At 48.5% G+C, this 14,590-nt stretch overlaps 1 protein-coding gene across 1 annotated transcript in view; it reads left to right on the top strand.

The window, feature by feature from the left end:
* Positions 1–14,590, top strand: part of CNTNAP2 (contactin associated protein-like 2) — a 1,046,635-nt gene that overhangs the window by 462,165 nt on the left and 569,880 nt on the right. The window contains exon 11 of the mRNA XM_012733843.1: positions 1,925–2,031. Coding sequence (XP_012589297.1) covers positions 1,925–2,031 — 107 coding nt within the window. The remainder of the gene's footprint in view (positions 1–1,924; positions 2,032–14,590) is intronic.

A 14,590-nucleotide genomic window follows, 5' to 3' on the forward strand; every position in this document is an offset into this window, starting at 1 on the left:
CAAATGGTTTTCGATATTTTAATTATTTTACATTTATTTACATCCTGTTTCATTAGTTTATGTTATTTACATTTATATCATATAAATATAAGATTTTATATTAAATGTATGTATTTTAATTGTAACAATGCATTTGTTTTAAAATTAAAAAACAATTCCGGGTCCGCAATACTCCAGACTTTATCACGTTTAAATTCTCCCAGCAACTCCTCAAGCTCCCCAGTGCCTGTGGCATTTCCTGCCTCGTCCTGACTCCTCCCGTTGTGCCTGCTGGTGTCCCTCCCGTGAGCCTTCCCTCCCCCTCCCCGCCGGGCAGGAAGGTCTTTGGAGCGCGAAGACACCTGTTGACCGGGATGACACAAGCCAGATTCTTCTGAAATGTCACTGCTCAGTGTGCACAGATTCCCCACCCCCCGGGGGAGGGACCCCACGCCTTTCCTCTCACTGGCTCCCCCAGCAAGCCACATCGTTCCTTTTTCTCTCATTGCCCAGTCCCCTCATTCAGGCCGAACCTCAAGTTCCACGGTGCCCTCCATCTCCATTTGCTCCGTCCTGTGAGCCCACGGTGCCTCGTCGACCCTGTGCTCGCCCCTGCTTCGCTCCAGTTGTGCCAGCAGCATCATACCCACTTTCCCGGCGTGTCAGGCCTCCACAGGCAGCGGCTGCAGGGTGTTCTTCTTCTTTTTCTGGCAGGGCTATGTGCGTTCCAAGCGCTCCACGCCTGCCCCTTCCGCAACTAAAGGTTTGCAAAGATTTGTGCAAGAGCAGCCCTCCCCACCCCACATCCGTGCCCACCTGGGCGTCACCGGCACGGTGGGAATCCGGAATGAGGGCCGGAGAGGGCCCTGACCAGGAGCTCCCGGAGCGGGGTTCTCGGCCCACTTCCTGTGACCCCCGGGTGTCGATTCTGTGGATGTCTTCTTAAAATCTACAGATGTTCTGTGAACCCCAGCACTTACTCATCTGCCTTGGGTATTTGTGAGCATTCTAACCAGGACTTTAAGTTACAATCAGGCGTGGGGGAGTTGCAGCGAGGACTGGGTGGGGTAGAAGGGAGGTCAGCCGTGGCTGAGACAGGAGTGTGCAGAGCAGACTCCAGATTCACTCTTGCTATGATGCGGTCAAGCTGTGGAACTGTCCTGGGAGACTGTGATGGGACATCCAGAGCCCCCCTCTCGTGGCCCTCCGAGTGCTGACTGCCAGCCATCTAGTTAACGAATAGACTCTCTCAGCCGTCCACCTATTTATAAGACAGCTTTCATTATTTCGTTTTTTTAATGAGGAGTTGAGGTTCAGAAAAGTTCAATTACAGCTTCACCGTGGCTGTTAATAAATAGAACGTCAGAGATGTGACGCACCCTGCATTCCCCCCATATTGTGCCGGCTGTCTAAGAAGGTGACTTTCACCAGCCGGGTGGGCATGGGAGAAGGAGGGAGGCCAGCATTTTCTCCTTGTGCCCTCTCCACCCGCCCCACACACACACGGCATCACTTCTAAAACTCAAATTGCTATGAAAATCTCAGTGTTTCCCCGTTGTGCTTGGTGCCGGCATGCAGGAAAATCAGCCAGGAAGCAAGATGGCTTCTCTCTGAGCCCTCACCAGGAGGAAATGTAGCCAGTGCCGTTGTTTCTGTGCAAAAGAAAAAGAAAATGAATGTGTGGTATGCAAATGAACCTCTCCACTGTTTGTTAATTTCTACTGTTTACTCAAAAATGGGAACCACCGGCCTGCGATACATCATCTTTTGTGGGCTCGGCACCTTCCATCATGAATCCCATTAATCTGCTTAAACTAACAAGGATTAATTGCCTTGGGAAGGCAACTTGGCATTGAAATGATATATTGCCCAGACAGCTTGGAATTCGGCCGCTCGTAAATCTCATAGTTTGTTGGTTTATTTCTGTTGTCTCTTTCTCTGACAGATGTGTGCCCAATCACTGCGAGCACGGCGGCAAGTGCTCACAGGCCTGGGACAGCTTCACATGCACCTGTGACGAGACGGGATACAGCGGGGCCACCTGCCACAACTGTGAGTGCCAGCGCATGTCTCTCTGCGCATCGCTGCCAGAGAACCCAGGGTCTCCGCGACACATCGCCTCTCAGCAACCTCACAGGCCACACGAAAGCCCACAGGGTTCTGGGGGTCCCGGGTCCTGTGGTTCCTTCTCCAGAACAGCATTCCATTGTCACGTACAGCACCCAGGACCTGCTGACTCAGAGCCAGCCTTCCCATGTTCCCTCAAGCTGTGTCCTGGAGGTGGGCAGGCGACCATGGTTGCGCCTCTTGGAGTTGCAGCCCTATGTCTGGATAGGTTGTCAGGGCTCTGGTGTCCGTGGGATGCGCTAAGTGCATCCCGTTAACACGGCATCAGAGAGGCAGACCGTGTCATTCGAAGTTTCTAGAAGATGCCTTGTCTCTATCACAGTGATTCGGCCACTTTTTTTTAGAGTAGAGTTGAAAAATAGAAGTCCCTTGAAGTTGTAGATCTAGGGGGAAAAGCATGAAAGGACAACAAAAGTGTAAGGAATCAGCGGAAATTTGCAGAGATGATTGGGGGGAAATACAGGAACGCCTCATGCACGTGGCGCGTTTAGCCTGGGAAGTCAGAGTAAATCCTTGTGATTCAAAGAATATTTTAAGCGGAATATTGGTTAACTCTGTAGTTGTGATGTCGATTTCCCAGTAACATATTGTTTCCAAAGCACTTTTGAAAACAGATTTGCCATAAAACATGGCTTAAAGAGGCCCATCTGTTGTGGAGAAAGGGGTGGGGACAAGGAAGAGGAGAGAGAAGGGGAGGGGAGGGAGTCAGCCCCCTCAACACGCTGCAACATGGAATCTGTACTGTCTAGACCTTCTCTTCACTCTTAGGGAACAACAGCATCACAGTAGGTTTCTAGGGACAGGAAAAATGCAGACGGCGCCCTCAGACTCTCCTATCACAGTGCGTACGGCAAGAAGTTGTGTTCAGAAGACAGGGCAAGGCCTCGGCTAAGATTAAATATTGGCAGCTTATTTTATCGCACATAGTTATTTAGGAAGGCATTTAAAAACAAAGAAAAAAAAAGAATTAGAAAATTGACACTAGTGGGAAGATGTGTAGGAAACATACATACTTATTAGATTCCTCATCTGTGAAACATCTGTAAGTAGGTATCAAAAAGGTAATGCGTAAAAATGAAACTGATTGATATTGAAGTTGATTGTAGTGCTAAACTACCTTTCCAGTTACTTCAAAATGCTAAAATTTTGCAGATGATGGTCACTTGATAAGCCGCTAGAATTAGGTAAATTGGATAAAACTAAATATCTTTACTCCATCAATATAATTTATATGTATTGTTATAAATACCATCTTTAACGATAAGAGATCTTCGTTCTGAATATGGAAATTTTAACTAAAGACAAATAACAAGAAATTGGTGGATGCAAAGATTTCCCTCTCGGTTGCCACTTTTTTAAAATATATTTTTCTAAGTTTTATATTTATTTGACCTTTATATAGAAGACCTGGAGTGTAGTCCAGAGGTGAGCAGTGAGAGGATTCACCAGAGACAGAGTGGGAAGCAGAACAGGGAGATTGACTGAAGCACACTGCTGAGGGGAGCAGCAGGGAGACAGGAGAGGTCTGCCGCGCCCTGTGGGTCACTCCCTGGCGGGAGATCGAACTCAGGCCCTGGAGATGATAGCCCTGAGACTTAACCCCTAGACCACCAGGGAGGCCCTCAGTGACCAGTGTGATATTGAATCAAAAAAAATAATAATAATTCCTTTTTATTTTTTATAGCAGCTTCCTTCACAAAAATACATGGCAAAGAAAAAGACATTTTAAGAATAGATTTTTTTAATTATTATTTTAAATACATGCTCTGGTTAAGCAAGTGTGAGACTCATGCTTCAGCATGATCTCATGGCCAGCTCTGGATGTGGAAGAGGGACATTGCCACCTCCCTGGTGTGTATTCCCAGTGGTTCCATTTTTGTATCTACCAGGATACAAGCACTCATTTAACAAGGGAAGCGTGAAGCTTTATCTTCCATAAAAGATGCCAAAATCTCGAGAATCAAGTGAGAAGGCAGCAGAACAAACTTCTGGAAGGTTCGACTGGACAGTATTTTATTGTGAAATTATTCTTGAGGCTTACGGAAGGGTTACTCCTTCCTTAAAAGCTGAAGGGTTTGATATATACAAATTAGGAAGATCTGACCCGAAACGTAATAATACTACATATATAATGTGTGCCCTTCGGGCAATAGAGACAAATGATGCTTCTGTGTGTGGGTCTCCCTGAAAAAAAAGCCCGAAGTGGGAACCCCTGGCTCCTGCTGCAGCGGGGGGCTGGCTGGGGTGGCCCTTGCAGCAAGCTGTTGGCCTTGGAAAACTCTCTTTACTCCTCTTCTGTCTGGATGGCTGGATGCTGGGGCCTCTCTTAGTCTAACAGCTGATGAGCTGAGTCTTCCTGTTGCTTATTCTCTTTCTGTGGCTTTGAACTTCCTGGACTTATTCAGTATCATACCTTGTTATTTCTTGCAAAGGACCAAGCATCTCTTGTGACCACTAGTTACGCTAATTTCCTAACAGCACTACTTTTGATAGATGAAGAACAGTTGCTGACATGTAAAAGTCACTATAACTAGATATTTCATAGATGCAAACATCGCAACTAGACTATGCTCAGCTCCTTCCCTGTACTGGCCTGGCTTGGTCAGGATGACAGCACTATCTCTAGGCTGACCCGTGCTCATCCGGGCTAGAGGTGGTCCTGTCCGGGACATGGATGCCCTTTGGGGACAGGTCACCTGATGGAGTTTGGATTTGGTTCCACCACTTACTTTCTTGCCACTCGGGCACTTAAACTCTTTGAGCTTCAGTTTTCTTGTATTAAATGGGGATAGTCACAGCATCCCCTCAGTAAGCCCTGGGGAGATTCATTGAGGTGATTTATGGGAAACACTGAGAAGAGCTTTAGGATTTATAAGTCCTCGCTACAGTTTTGCCATTTCCTCAAATTCAGCACCACTGTCTCTTTGCTCTGAACTTTGTACCAATAGCTGCCGATACCACATCATCTGTCTCCTCATTTCAGGCTGCCGTCCGTAATTTGCTATTGCTTCCATGCAACCAAAGACTTACAGTGAATGACTAGCTTCCTTATTTTTTCAGAAAAAAAAAAAAGTGAAGAAAATTGAAAGTGACTCTGATACATCCTGGGCCTTTGTCTAGCAGCTTCTTTGAATTTATTTTCAAATAGGATAGATTCACGGGCTTGGAGATTGTCTTTACGAACCGTGCGATTAGGGAGTGAAGCCCGCATCCTCTAGGTGAGGAAATCCCACCGCAACAGTCAGAAGTGACTGGAACAGGTCAGTGGCAGTATCCTGAGGTCACAGGACAGGGCAAACAGGTTTCATTGTCCCCAAATGGGAAAGGCTGGTTTGCTACCATGTGTAAGTAGTTGTGTGTTCTTATGTAGGTGCTTCGTTCTGAAGGAATGTCTCAGGACTGACCAGTGGCCAGAAGTGACAGGGTAGAATGATGGTGCTGACCTGTAAGTGTGGACGCTCTATTCATGGTCCCCAGAGCGAAAGCTTGTACTTTCATGAGAGCAGAGCTCGTGTTCAGTGAGTCTGTCCCTGGTGGCCCCAGGCCAAGGCACGTGTTCTGCACACTGTCACCAGGGCACCGGTCCCATAAGCTAAACTCATAAGTCCCCTGCCCCAGGGTTAGAAGATGCCTTTTCTTTGCTGCTGGGAGGTCTCCAACCTCAGCTTCCCCATGTGGAAGCCTGTCCCTTATGTGGAATGGCCCTAAACTCTCCCCAGTTGCCTCAGTCGTATGGAAGCACTTGACTGTTTTCACTAATGCAAGAAGATTTTCACAAATACATGCAGTTTGGGGGTGGAAAATTTAGAATTATCATTAAATACGAGATCATTTTTCTGAGCTCTGTTTTCGAGATGTTTGATTGAAGCAGAGTCTCACCTTACTCAGATACAAAGACATAACTGTTTTGAGAGCGAATGAGAGAAACTAGATCGTCTCAATGCCCACTTCCAAATTTAAAATAATGCCATTGCTGAATCCTGAAATCATAAGACGAAGCAGGTACTGATGTGGCCACGTGAGTACAAAAGTAAAATGTAGCATGTTAGAGGGAAGCTGAACTCGAAAAGCGCGGCCCCACCCACGACCACATCCACCATGAAGCCCCTGCCCTCATCACTGACCACAGAGAGTCTGGGGGTTTCAATCACTCCCCCAGGTTGTCCCCAGGGCTTCATACCCGGCAGCCATTTAACGCAAGGCATACGCTTTCCGAGGACGTTCATCTGTCCTGCCTTCAGTCGCCCTGACCCCGGGGGCAGAAGCACTGAGCCTTCTCATCGGGAGGAAACTCCTCTGTGTGTCTGGAGCTACCACAGACAGAGGCCCGTGGGGATAACGTGGAATCCTAGCAAGCTCGCTGGCTGGAACCATGGCCTGATGGGATTGGCGTCCCTTCCTCAGATGGATGGATTAGTCGCTGGTTTACAAAGTCCACATTCTCCCCATTGGCCTCCTCCGTGTTCCACCTGCTGCCTGCCACTGCCCAGTCTGCCTGCACTGTGCTGTCCCTTTCCCTGACATAACCACCAGCACAGAGCCTGTGCTCCTCCTCCCGTTCTGCTGTGGCTGATTCCTCCTCACTCGTCCGTTCTCAGCTCGGTGATCACCTCCTCAGAGAGCTTCCCTCGGTCGCACCATTAGTGATATCTTCTGAGGCATCTGTTCTGTCAGTCTGTCCTGTCAGCAACCTGTCAAGCTATGCGATGATATCGACCTCTAAGGACCAAGGATGGTTGAGATTTTGCATTTTTTTTATTTGTGCTTCTTGAATAATGTGTGTCTTCTCCACTGAACTGTAATATCTAGAGGAGACAGTGCCAGGTTCTACCCAGCCTTTCACCCCCAGGCCCACCCCATAGGATACAGGATGAATCAGCATGGATGAATCAGAGTGAAGGCAGCCAACAGAAAGAGCGTCAATGGTTGGGTCTTTTTTTTTAAGATTTATTTATTTGTGCATAAAAAACTGGGGTACAGGCCAGAGATGCGGAGGGTGAGAGGCTTCACCAGGGACAGAGTGGGGAGCAGAACAGGCAGGTCGATAAAGTCCACTGCTGAGGAGTAGCAGGCAGGTCAGGAGAGGTCTGCGGCGCCATGCGGTCACCTCCAGGGCAGGCGGGGATCGAACTCATGCGGAAGTGGCTTTAGCTTCTTAGTTCTGTGCTTTAACCCGCTGCGCCACCAGGGAGGGCCTGGTTGGGTCTTTTTTTTTTGAGGAAGGAAAAATGGAAAAGGAGAGGAAGGAACATAAGCTGGGAAGAGGGCAGGCAGAAGCAGGGAGCGGAAGCCAGGACGCAGCTGGCTGACGCGCAGCACTGAGAAGCTAAAGCCACCTCAGCATGAGTTCAAACCCTGGCCAGGGAGGTCCCTTGTCGCTGAGGGACCTGGGGCTTTGGTGGCAACTGCGCATTTCACATCAGCGAGGAAACACTCTGCCCTGTTCGCCACATTCATTGAAGTCGCTGGTGGCCACAGAGCACCGCGGCAAAGTAAGCGCAACGGAACCGTCTCCTAGGTACAGTGCAGTCAGCTGCTGCTTCTGCGTGCGCTTCTCAAATACAGCTGTGTCTGTACTGAGGAGGGGCAGGAGTATTTCTTCAGACTTGGTGCAAAAACTGCCTAAGATCCAGGGCTCTGGTTTGGCGTAGTGTCACACGAGCACCTTGCTGCAAGCCGATGACCAAGAGGGAGAAGAGCGAGGCTGGACACTGTGCTCTGCTGTCACAGGACATACTCAGGCCACACAGTGTCTCCCTGGACTCCCCGCTAGAGGACAGTGGCGTGTCCAGCCTCCCCCTGGCCTGCTTTCCTAGTCCCTCTGCGCTCCTGGCCTGCCCGCTGGAGGCATGGCTCTCCCGAGAGGCACCCAGGCCCCGCAGCTGGGACAGAGGGGTCTGGAGCCGTCCTGCCTCGTCCCTGCCTTTCCTGGGTGCTGGCTTTGTTTTCTCTGTTTCTGAACAATCACTTAATCTCTCGGAACTCAAGTTTCCTTTTGGGCCTCAGTAAAACTTGGTCTCTTCATGGACTTTGTCAATGTAGTAAGCAGCCTATCTTTTTTGCAACGTTCACTGTAACCACTAAATCTTTTAAAAAATCAGCCAAATTTCTGTCTGATAAGTAGCTTAAAGATACTGAGCTCTGATAATTGACTCTCAAGGAACAGAGCAGAGGGTGTCTCAGTATTTAAGCCAAAGCGGGCCGAGAAGATAAAGGGCTTTATTAGCAAATGTAATGGCTGCAGGGTCTGATTTATGTACACAGAGAGCGTCTGCCCTTTCGAATCTGCATGTGGCCTCATGGGCCCAGACGCTGCTTCCCAGGGGCCCAGTCTTCCAGATCACCTCCAGCTCAGCCTCCCTGCCCTGCCCCACACCGTGACCTACTTCAGATGCTCATGGCCCCTCACTCCCGTGCTGATAGCTAACTCCATTCTGCATGTGGGATGAACTGGAACATGGAGAAGAGATTGGCCAAGGATGGGATGCTAAGCCCGTTTTTAAAAATTAAAGTACTTATCGTCTTAATTCATTTCCAGATCTCTGGACCTTTGGGATTGTACCCTGAGGATAAAGGGTAACCTCTGTTTACCTGTCATTGTCTAGCCTGGTACTTTTCATGCTAACAAAATAGGCGTCATTACCTGAAAAAATTATCTAACATGGTACTGTGAATTCTTGCCGTTCTCAGAAATGCTGTCATCTTAGAGAGATGAGTGCCAATTTTATTTATTTATGTTTATTTCTTTTTACATGGATAAGAGAAATCGGGGTGTGAAACATCAGCCTGGTGTTGGGTGGAGAGTCCCGTTTTCAATAGAACAAATGCAATTAAAATACTAGTAAGTCCTGGCCTGGTTGTCTGTTCTCTCCATGAGAAGCTCACTCTCACCTCAACAGAGCCGAAGTATTTGGGGGAAGAGGAAACTGACAGGTGTCGCTTCCCAGAACCACACTTATTACAGAAAAACAGACTAGAATCCCACTTGCTCCTCTGCACATTTTCACCTGGTACCTCCAGATAAGGACTGATGGAAAGAAATGGAAAAGTGTCCTCTGTGTGGACATGTCGGAAGGGGACTTAGAAGCCATTCCATCTTTCAGCTACAACCAAATAAATTGCACTGGATTAAAACAGTGCAGGTGATTTGGAGCCGCATGGCCATAGCAGACCCGTTCGTTCCTCAGGCAGCCCCTGACTTCACCTTAATCCCGTCTTTCATGCCTTGCTTTGGAAAGATGGCTAAGATTAAACCGAGAGAGAACGGATTTAATTTCTGTTTTACAAAGACTCTTTCGAGAGTTTCAAAAGTCTACCTTTCCCTTTGAGTAAAGAGCTTTTGCAAAAAATTGACCTGCAAATGCATATGAAGAAGCAGCCCTTGCCAGCCATGAGCTGTGATCCTGTGAACCTCCCAGGGGCTGTGGGATGCCACTGCCAGGCCCGGAGGGAGTTGACATTGCTCATTAAACTCCCCTGCGATTTGAATCCCAGTGACTGTCTCATCCAGAGTTCAGAGTGGAGAGAAAAAGGAAGGGGGCGGCACCCCCCAGAGCCCCTCTGTCAAGTTTGATTAGGAGAAAGAAGATAAAGGGAAGGAGGCTGTTTCATCAGAAGGTAAAGAAGGAAACTTAAGAGACATTTGTAATCACTCAAAAACAAGAAAGGGTCGCCAGTGAAAGGAGCGTATGCAGGCCTGTGGGCTTTCATCTTCCAGATTAACATTTTTCGATTTGCTTCCTGGGGACACAGTCACTGTGTTCCAACCCCATAACTTTGGCTTTGCGGACTTGGCATAGAAAGTGATCTCGACTTCCTAGACATGTCTGATCCAGTCAATAATATCTGCCTCTGTGCAGCACATGGAGTAGATACAGAAACGTGAGCTCGTTGCCTTAGCAAATAGACAAGAGCATTAGGAAAGGATGCAAGACAGTGAGGAACAGCAGTGTCTTGCTGGAAGGTCACAGCTGCTTATGTTCATGTGCTGTCATGACCTGTGTGTGTGATCTGAGAGAACCACGGTGGCTGGGGAAGGGTTTCAGGGGCCAGTGAGCTCTGGGTGGAGTTCCTGGGTGACATTAAAGAGGAGTTGTAATAGTAGAAGCTAAAAGCCAAGCAGAAGTAAACCTGCTGGAGAAGGAGCCTCAGCTTTAGGGGTCCACACACCTCAGTGGACTTGCTCATAGAGAATTCCACCTGTGTGGGTGAGCGCCTGAACCTCTCAGAGTCCCCCTTGTGAGGGTATACTGGAGCCAGGAATGCTAACCGTTCTGGAATTTGGCGAGTTGGTTATTAACTAGGCTGTAGCGGGAGAATTTACTCATGAAAATTGACACACCCCAGCAATCCAGGCTGCCCAGAACCCTCTGCCCTGTTTCATGATTAGTAAATGAGACTAGAAGTGTCCACCTAATGACGGAGTTGTGAGGGGTATACAGATATGTAGCCGTCTAGTGCGACACCCAACACAGGAGTTAACACTCAGCTCATCAAGACCTCAGTGCCATGGGTAGCGATGTGCCAATGGGAGGGGATTGTACCCGGACGAAGCAGCAGGACACAGGAATGGGGGGAAGCTTCTAGGGCTGGTGGCTGCTGAGCCTCTCAGTGCTGATAGGTGGCTTCAGACGTGATTCTTCATCACTTATTTTTATTACGAAGCAACTTAGCTCTTTACAAGAGTTGAGTTCTTTTCACTTTAATCACCCATCAGTGACATTTGAGTGTGTCCTGACAGTGTTGACAGGTTCTTTGTGAGCTAAGGGCTGTGTGGCCCCCGGCGCTACGAAGAGCCTCTGTGGTGAGGGGTGTCACTTCAGCTGGCTCCAGTCTGTTACTCAAAGTGATGGAAATGTTTTGGGGTTGCTAAGGTTTGCCGCAAGGCTTAAGTTATAACGATCGATGAATAACCAGCACTGTCACCATACCAAACTCATTTTAAAATTGCTTTGTGCTTGCTGACCTCAACCTCAAGGACAGGACAGGTCCCATCAGCAGTGACCCCCCCGCCCCCCCCATTTCCCTACTCGCACCCCCACTGCCACCCAGCTGAGGCAGATACAAGCTTCTTAAATTCAAGACACTTGGAGTTGTCGCAAAGTGCCCTCTGGAAAAAAACTGAAGGAATAAATCTCAAGATCATTTTCAGTGCTCACTTGATAAAAATCTGAGCAGTGAATTACTGACTCTTAGGTTTTTTGTTTTAATAAATTGTAGTGAATAGAGGCTTCTTTGTTGTTGCTATTGTTGCATCTCCCTCCTTTCACGCCCACCTGGCAAAAGAACGCTGAGAAATGCGCAGCTCTAACTGCTGGCATCTGCAGTGCCGTCGTGCAGCCACCCAGACACCACCTCACACTCTTCTCCCGCTGTCTGTGCTGCCTGGGGGTGCCGCCGAGAGTCAGAGCCCCCCAGGAACGGCAGTGGTGCCCTGGAGGCGTCGCTGGTTCACTCTGGCTGTTGTCACATCCGTCTGCTTGCAGGTTATCCTAAAACATTTTTTTTTTAAGATTTATTTATTTATTCATAAGAACTGGGGTACAGGCCAGAGGCTCAGGGGCGGTGAGAGACTTCACCAGAGACAGAGTGGGGAGCAGAACAGGCAGATGGACGAAGTACACTGCTGAGGGGAGCAGCGGGCGGGTCAGGAGAGGTCTGCCGCGCCCTGTGGTCACCTCCGGGGCAGGCGGGGATCGAAAACTCATGTGGAAGTGGCCTCAGATTCTCAGTGCTGCGCTTTAACCCGCTGCGCCGCCAGGGAGGGCCCTACCCTAAAACATTTTATGAGAAAATTGTTTTACTTAGGCAAGTAAAATAGGAATTCTGTAGATGGACATAATTAATGAAAAACTAAGATCTCATTTTCGAGTAAAACAAGAAAAAGACCCAGCCCCTGCAGTTTCTTGCTCTCAGCATTAGTTCTGTCCTGAAGCTGCCTTGGTGGGTCTCATCTGCAAGACACCTGCCCCACACCGCAAGTCCGCCTTCCGCGCCAGATGCGGCGCCAAATGCCGAGCAGAGGTGCTGCTGTTGCTCATGGCCAGCGGCCAGGTGCCCTGACTACCCGCCACGTCCCGGCCCATAGGGACGCCACACACGCTCATCTTCTCGCCGTGTCGTACGATCCACTTTCTCTCTGCTGGTGGAGGCCGGGTGAGGTGGTGCAGGTAGCTTGGAGGAAGGGCGTGCCTCTGGGAGCCTGGCAGCTGCGAGGGAAATCCTCTCCTAGCAGTGGAATTCGGGGGGCTGGAAGACCCTTCGTGTCGTGTGCGCTCCGGCTTCTATTGAACAGCCTCACTGAAAGAACAGTCAGGATCCAGCCGGGGGCATAATCGCCGTAGGAAAAACCCGCCCGTTCAGGTACCTGTAGGGCTCCAGCGATGTAGAGATGGACTTTATGAATGAACGAAACCCGACGTTTGGCTGGCTCAGTTATTCTGAAAGGTTCTAAATTGCCTGACATGAGGTGAGTGGCCTATGCTTTGTCCATTCATCATGCGGAGAAGTTATTTTCCTTCTCTTTGTACCAGTCTTTAAATCAGGCTGCCTGGAGCTATGCGAGAGAGAGAAGAAAGTTCCCGCACATTCTGTTGTCTGGAAAGGGAACTGTCCAGCCCCCTGGACTCGAGGCTGGGGCCGGCCGCCGGACCTGAGCGTTCGGCGGACACGGCCTTGAGTGGGGCAGGAAGGCAGCTCCGGGGTGACACCCCGTGACTGTGGAGGCAGCGACTGAGCTGTGATCTCAGGCACCGAACAGGAAAGCTCGGCTGAGATAAAAGCGTTCTCGGCAGGCCATGTGGCCAGTGAGGAGCCACAGGATGGTCATCGGGAGGGCACGGAAGTGGAGCAGGGGCTGGCGAGGAGGCAGTCAGTGAGGGGAGACGGAGGAGCAACGATGGCCGCCAGCCCCGGCCCCCACGGAGCAGGCCTCTCCGCTCCGCCCAGCGGCCCCACAGTCCCCTGCCGTCACAGCTCTGCCGGTGACGGTCGGGTCACCCAACTCCACGAGCGTCTGGACTAGGTTGGGGCAAACGTGGACTTTGGAAATGAGAATAATGGTTCCTAGGGCAGAAGTTAGGCGGACGACAGCTTCCTGAGTAGTTGAGTTGCTTCTGCAGTCTGGGAAGAGCCTGCATCTGTTAATAGGAAGCACTTCCCAGACCCTTTATACCTATAAATTCAGTGTTCAGAGACCTTATACACAGTAAATGCATATTGGTTGAAAGCCCAAGTAGTGTACTTACTGGAGGAAAAACTCAGGGCCGTTGACTGAGGCTTTTAGTTGGCTTTCATGGTGGTACCTTTGCCTGTGTTTCCCAAGTATCTTCTCTCTTAACATGAGACAAATGAACGCCACACCCTAAACTCTACCACATGTGGTTACTTAGCCCAGGAGTGGGTTCACTGTGACACTTGATTAACATCAGTTTCCATGTGGGAATCAAAAACAAAACAAAAGTTGAATCTGCACAACTGTAATTTTCATGCTGGGATCATTTAGATGCCAACAGTCTCTTATTGATTAGATTCAGCAAACTGTTTCCATTGTGCTTTTTTAATGAGGCACATTCTTATTTGAATCTCAAGGAAATGTCTGCTTTTCCATAGGACACAAAAGAGAACGTTGATCGGTGGGGAAGGTGGGTCTGTTATCCACATCACCTGAAACATCTATGAGCTGATGCAGTGTTACTTCAAGAAAAAATTTAGTTAGAAAATTAAGAGTAGATATACAAAGTTTGAGGAAGGGTAGTTTTTTTAAGATTTGTTTTTTTTATTTGTGCATACAAGAACTGGGGTGCAGGCCAGAGGTGTGGGAGTGAGAGGATTCACCAGCAACAGAGTGGGGAGCGGAACAAGCAGGGAGTCTCGGGGCATGCTGGCTCCTGGCTCAGAAACAGTGCTCTCAGCATTCTCCTGACATTATTAATGGCCCTCATGAACAAACCCAGAATAAAATAGAATTAAAATCCAAAGTTAATTTCAAGCTCCATTAGAAATTAAAGGTGTTGAGAAAGAAATCAATATTTGCCCAGTACAAAATGACTAAATTCAAAGCAATTAATTCTATTATTTTGTAACTTCTAAAAACTATGAAGGACCTCCCAACTATAAAATGTGGCCACGCTCACCCATAGATGCGAGATGTGACTAAAAATAATGAGAATGATCCCAGAAGCAACACACAGAAATCTGTTTTACTACTTTATAGCCACACCATGTAGTTTACACACTGAAATGTGTGTCTTAAAATAGAGCCAATTATTCTGTAAAATTCGTGGCTATTTCCAGCAATTACCAACACTCCGTTGTAAATCGGGGGGATTTAAGAGACAGACATGATGTGAAAGAGCAAAGAGATTTATTGAAATGGAATGAATGTATCTGTTTCCTTAACTTCACTTTCTCTTTTCTTCAACTTCTTCTTGTGGAATGTTGTAGATTACCAAACAAAAGCTCTTAAAGCACTGTCCTCCAGGGA

The sequence above is a fragment of the Condylura cristata genome, unplaced genomic scaffold (assembly GCF_000260355.1).
Source record: "Condylura cristata isolate star-nosed mole 26May11 unplaced genomic scaffold, ConCri1.0 scaffold00042, whole genome shotgun sequence".
Classification (NCBI taxonomy): Eukaryota; Metazoa; Chordata; class Mammalia; order Eulipotyphla; family Talpidae; genus Condylura; species Condylura cristata.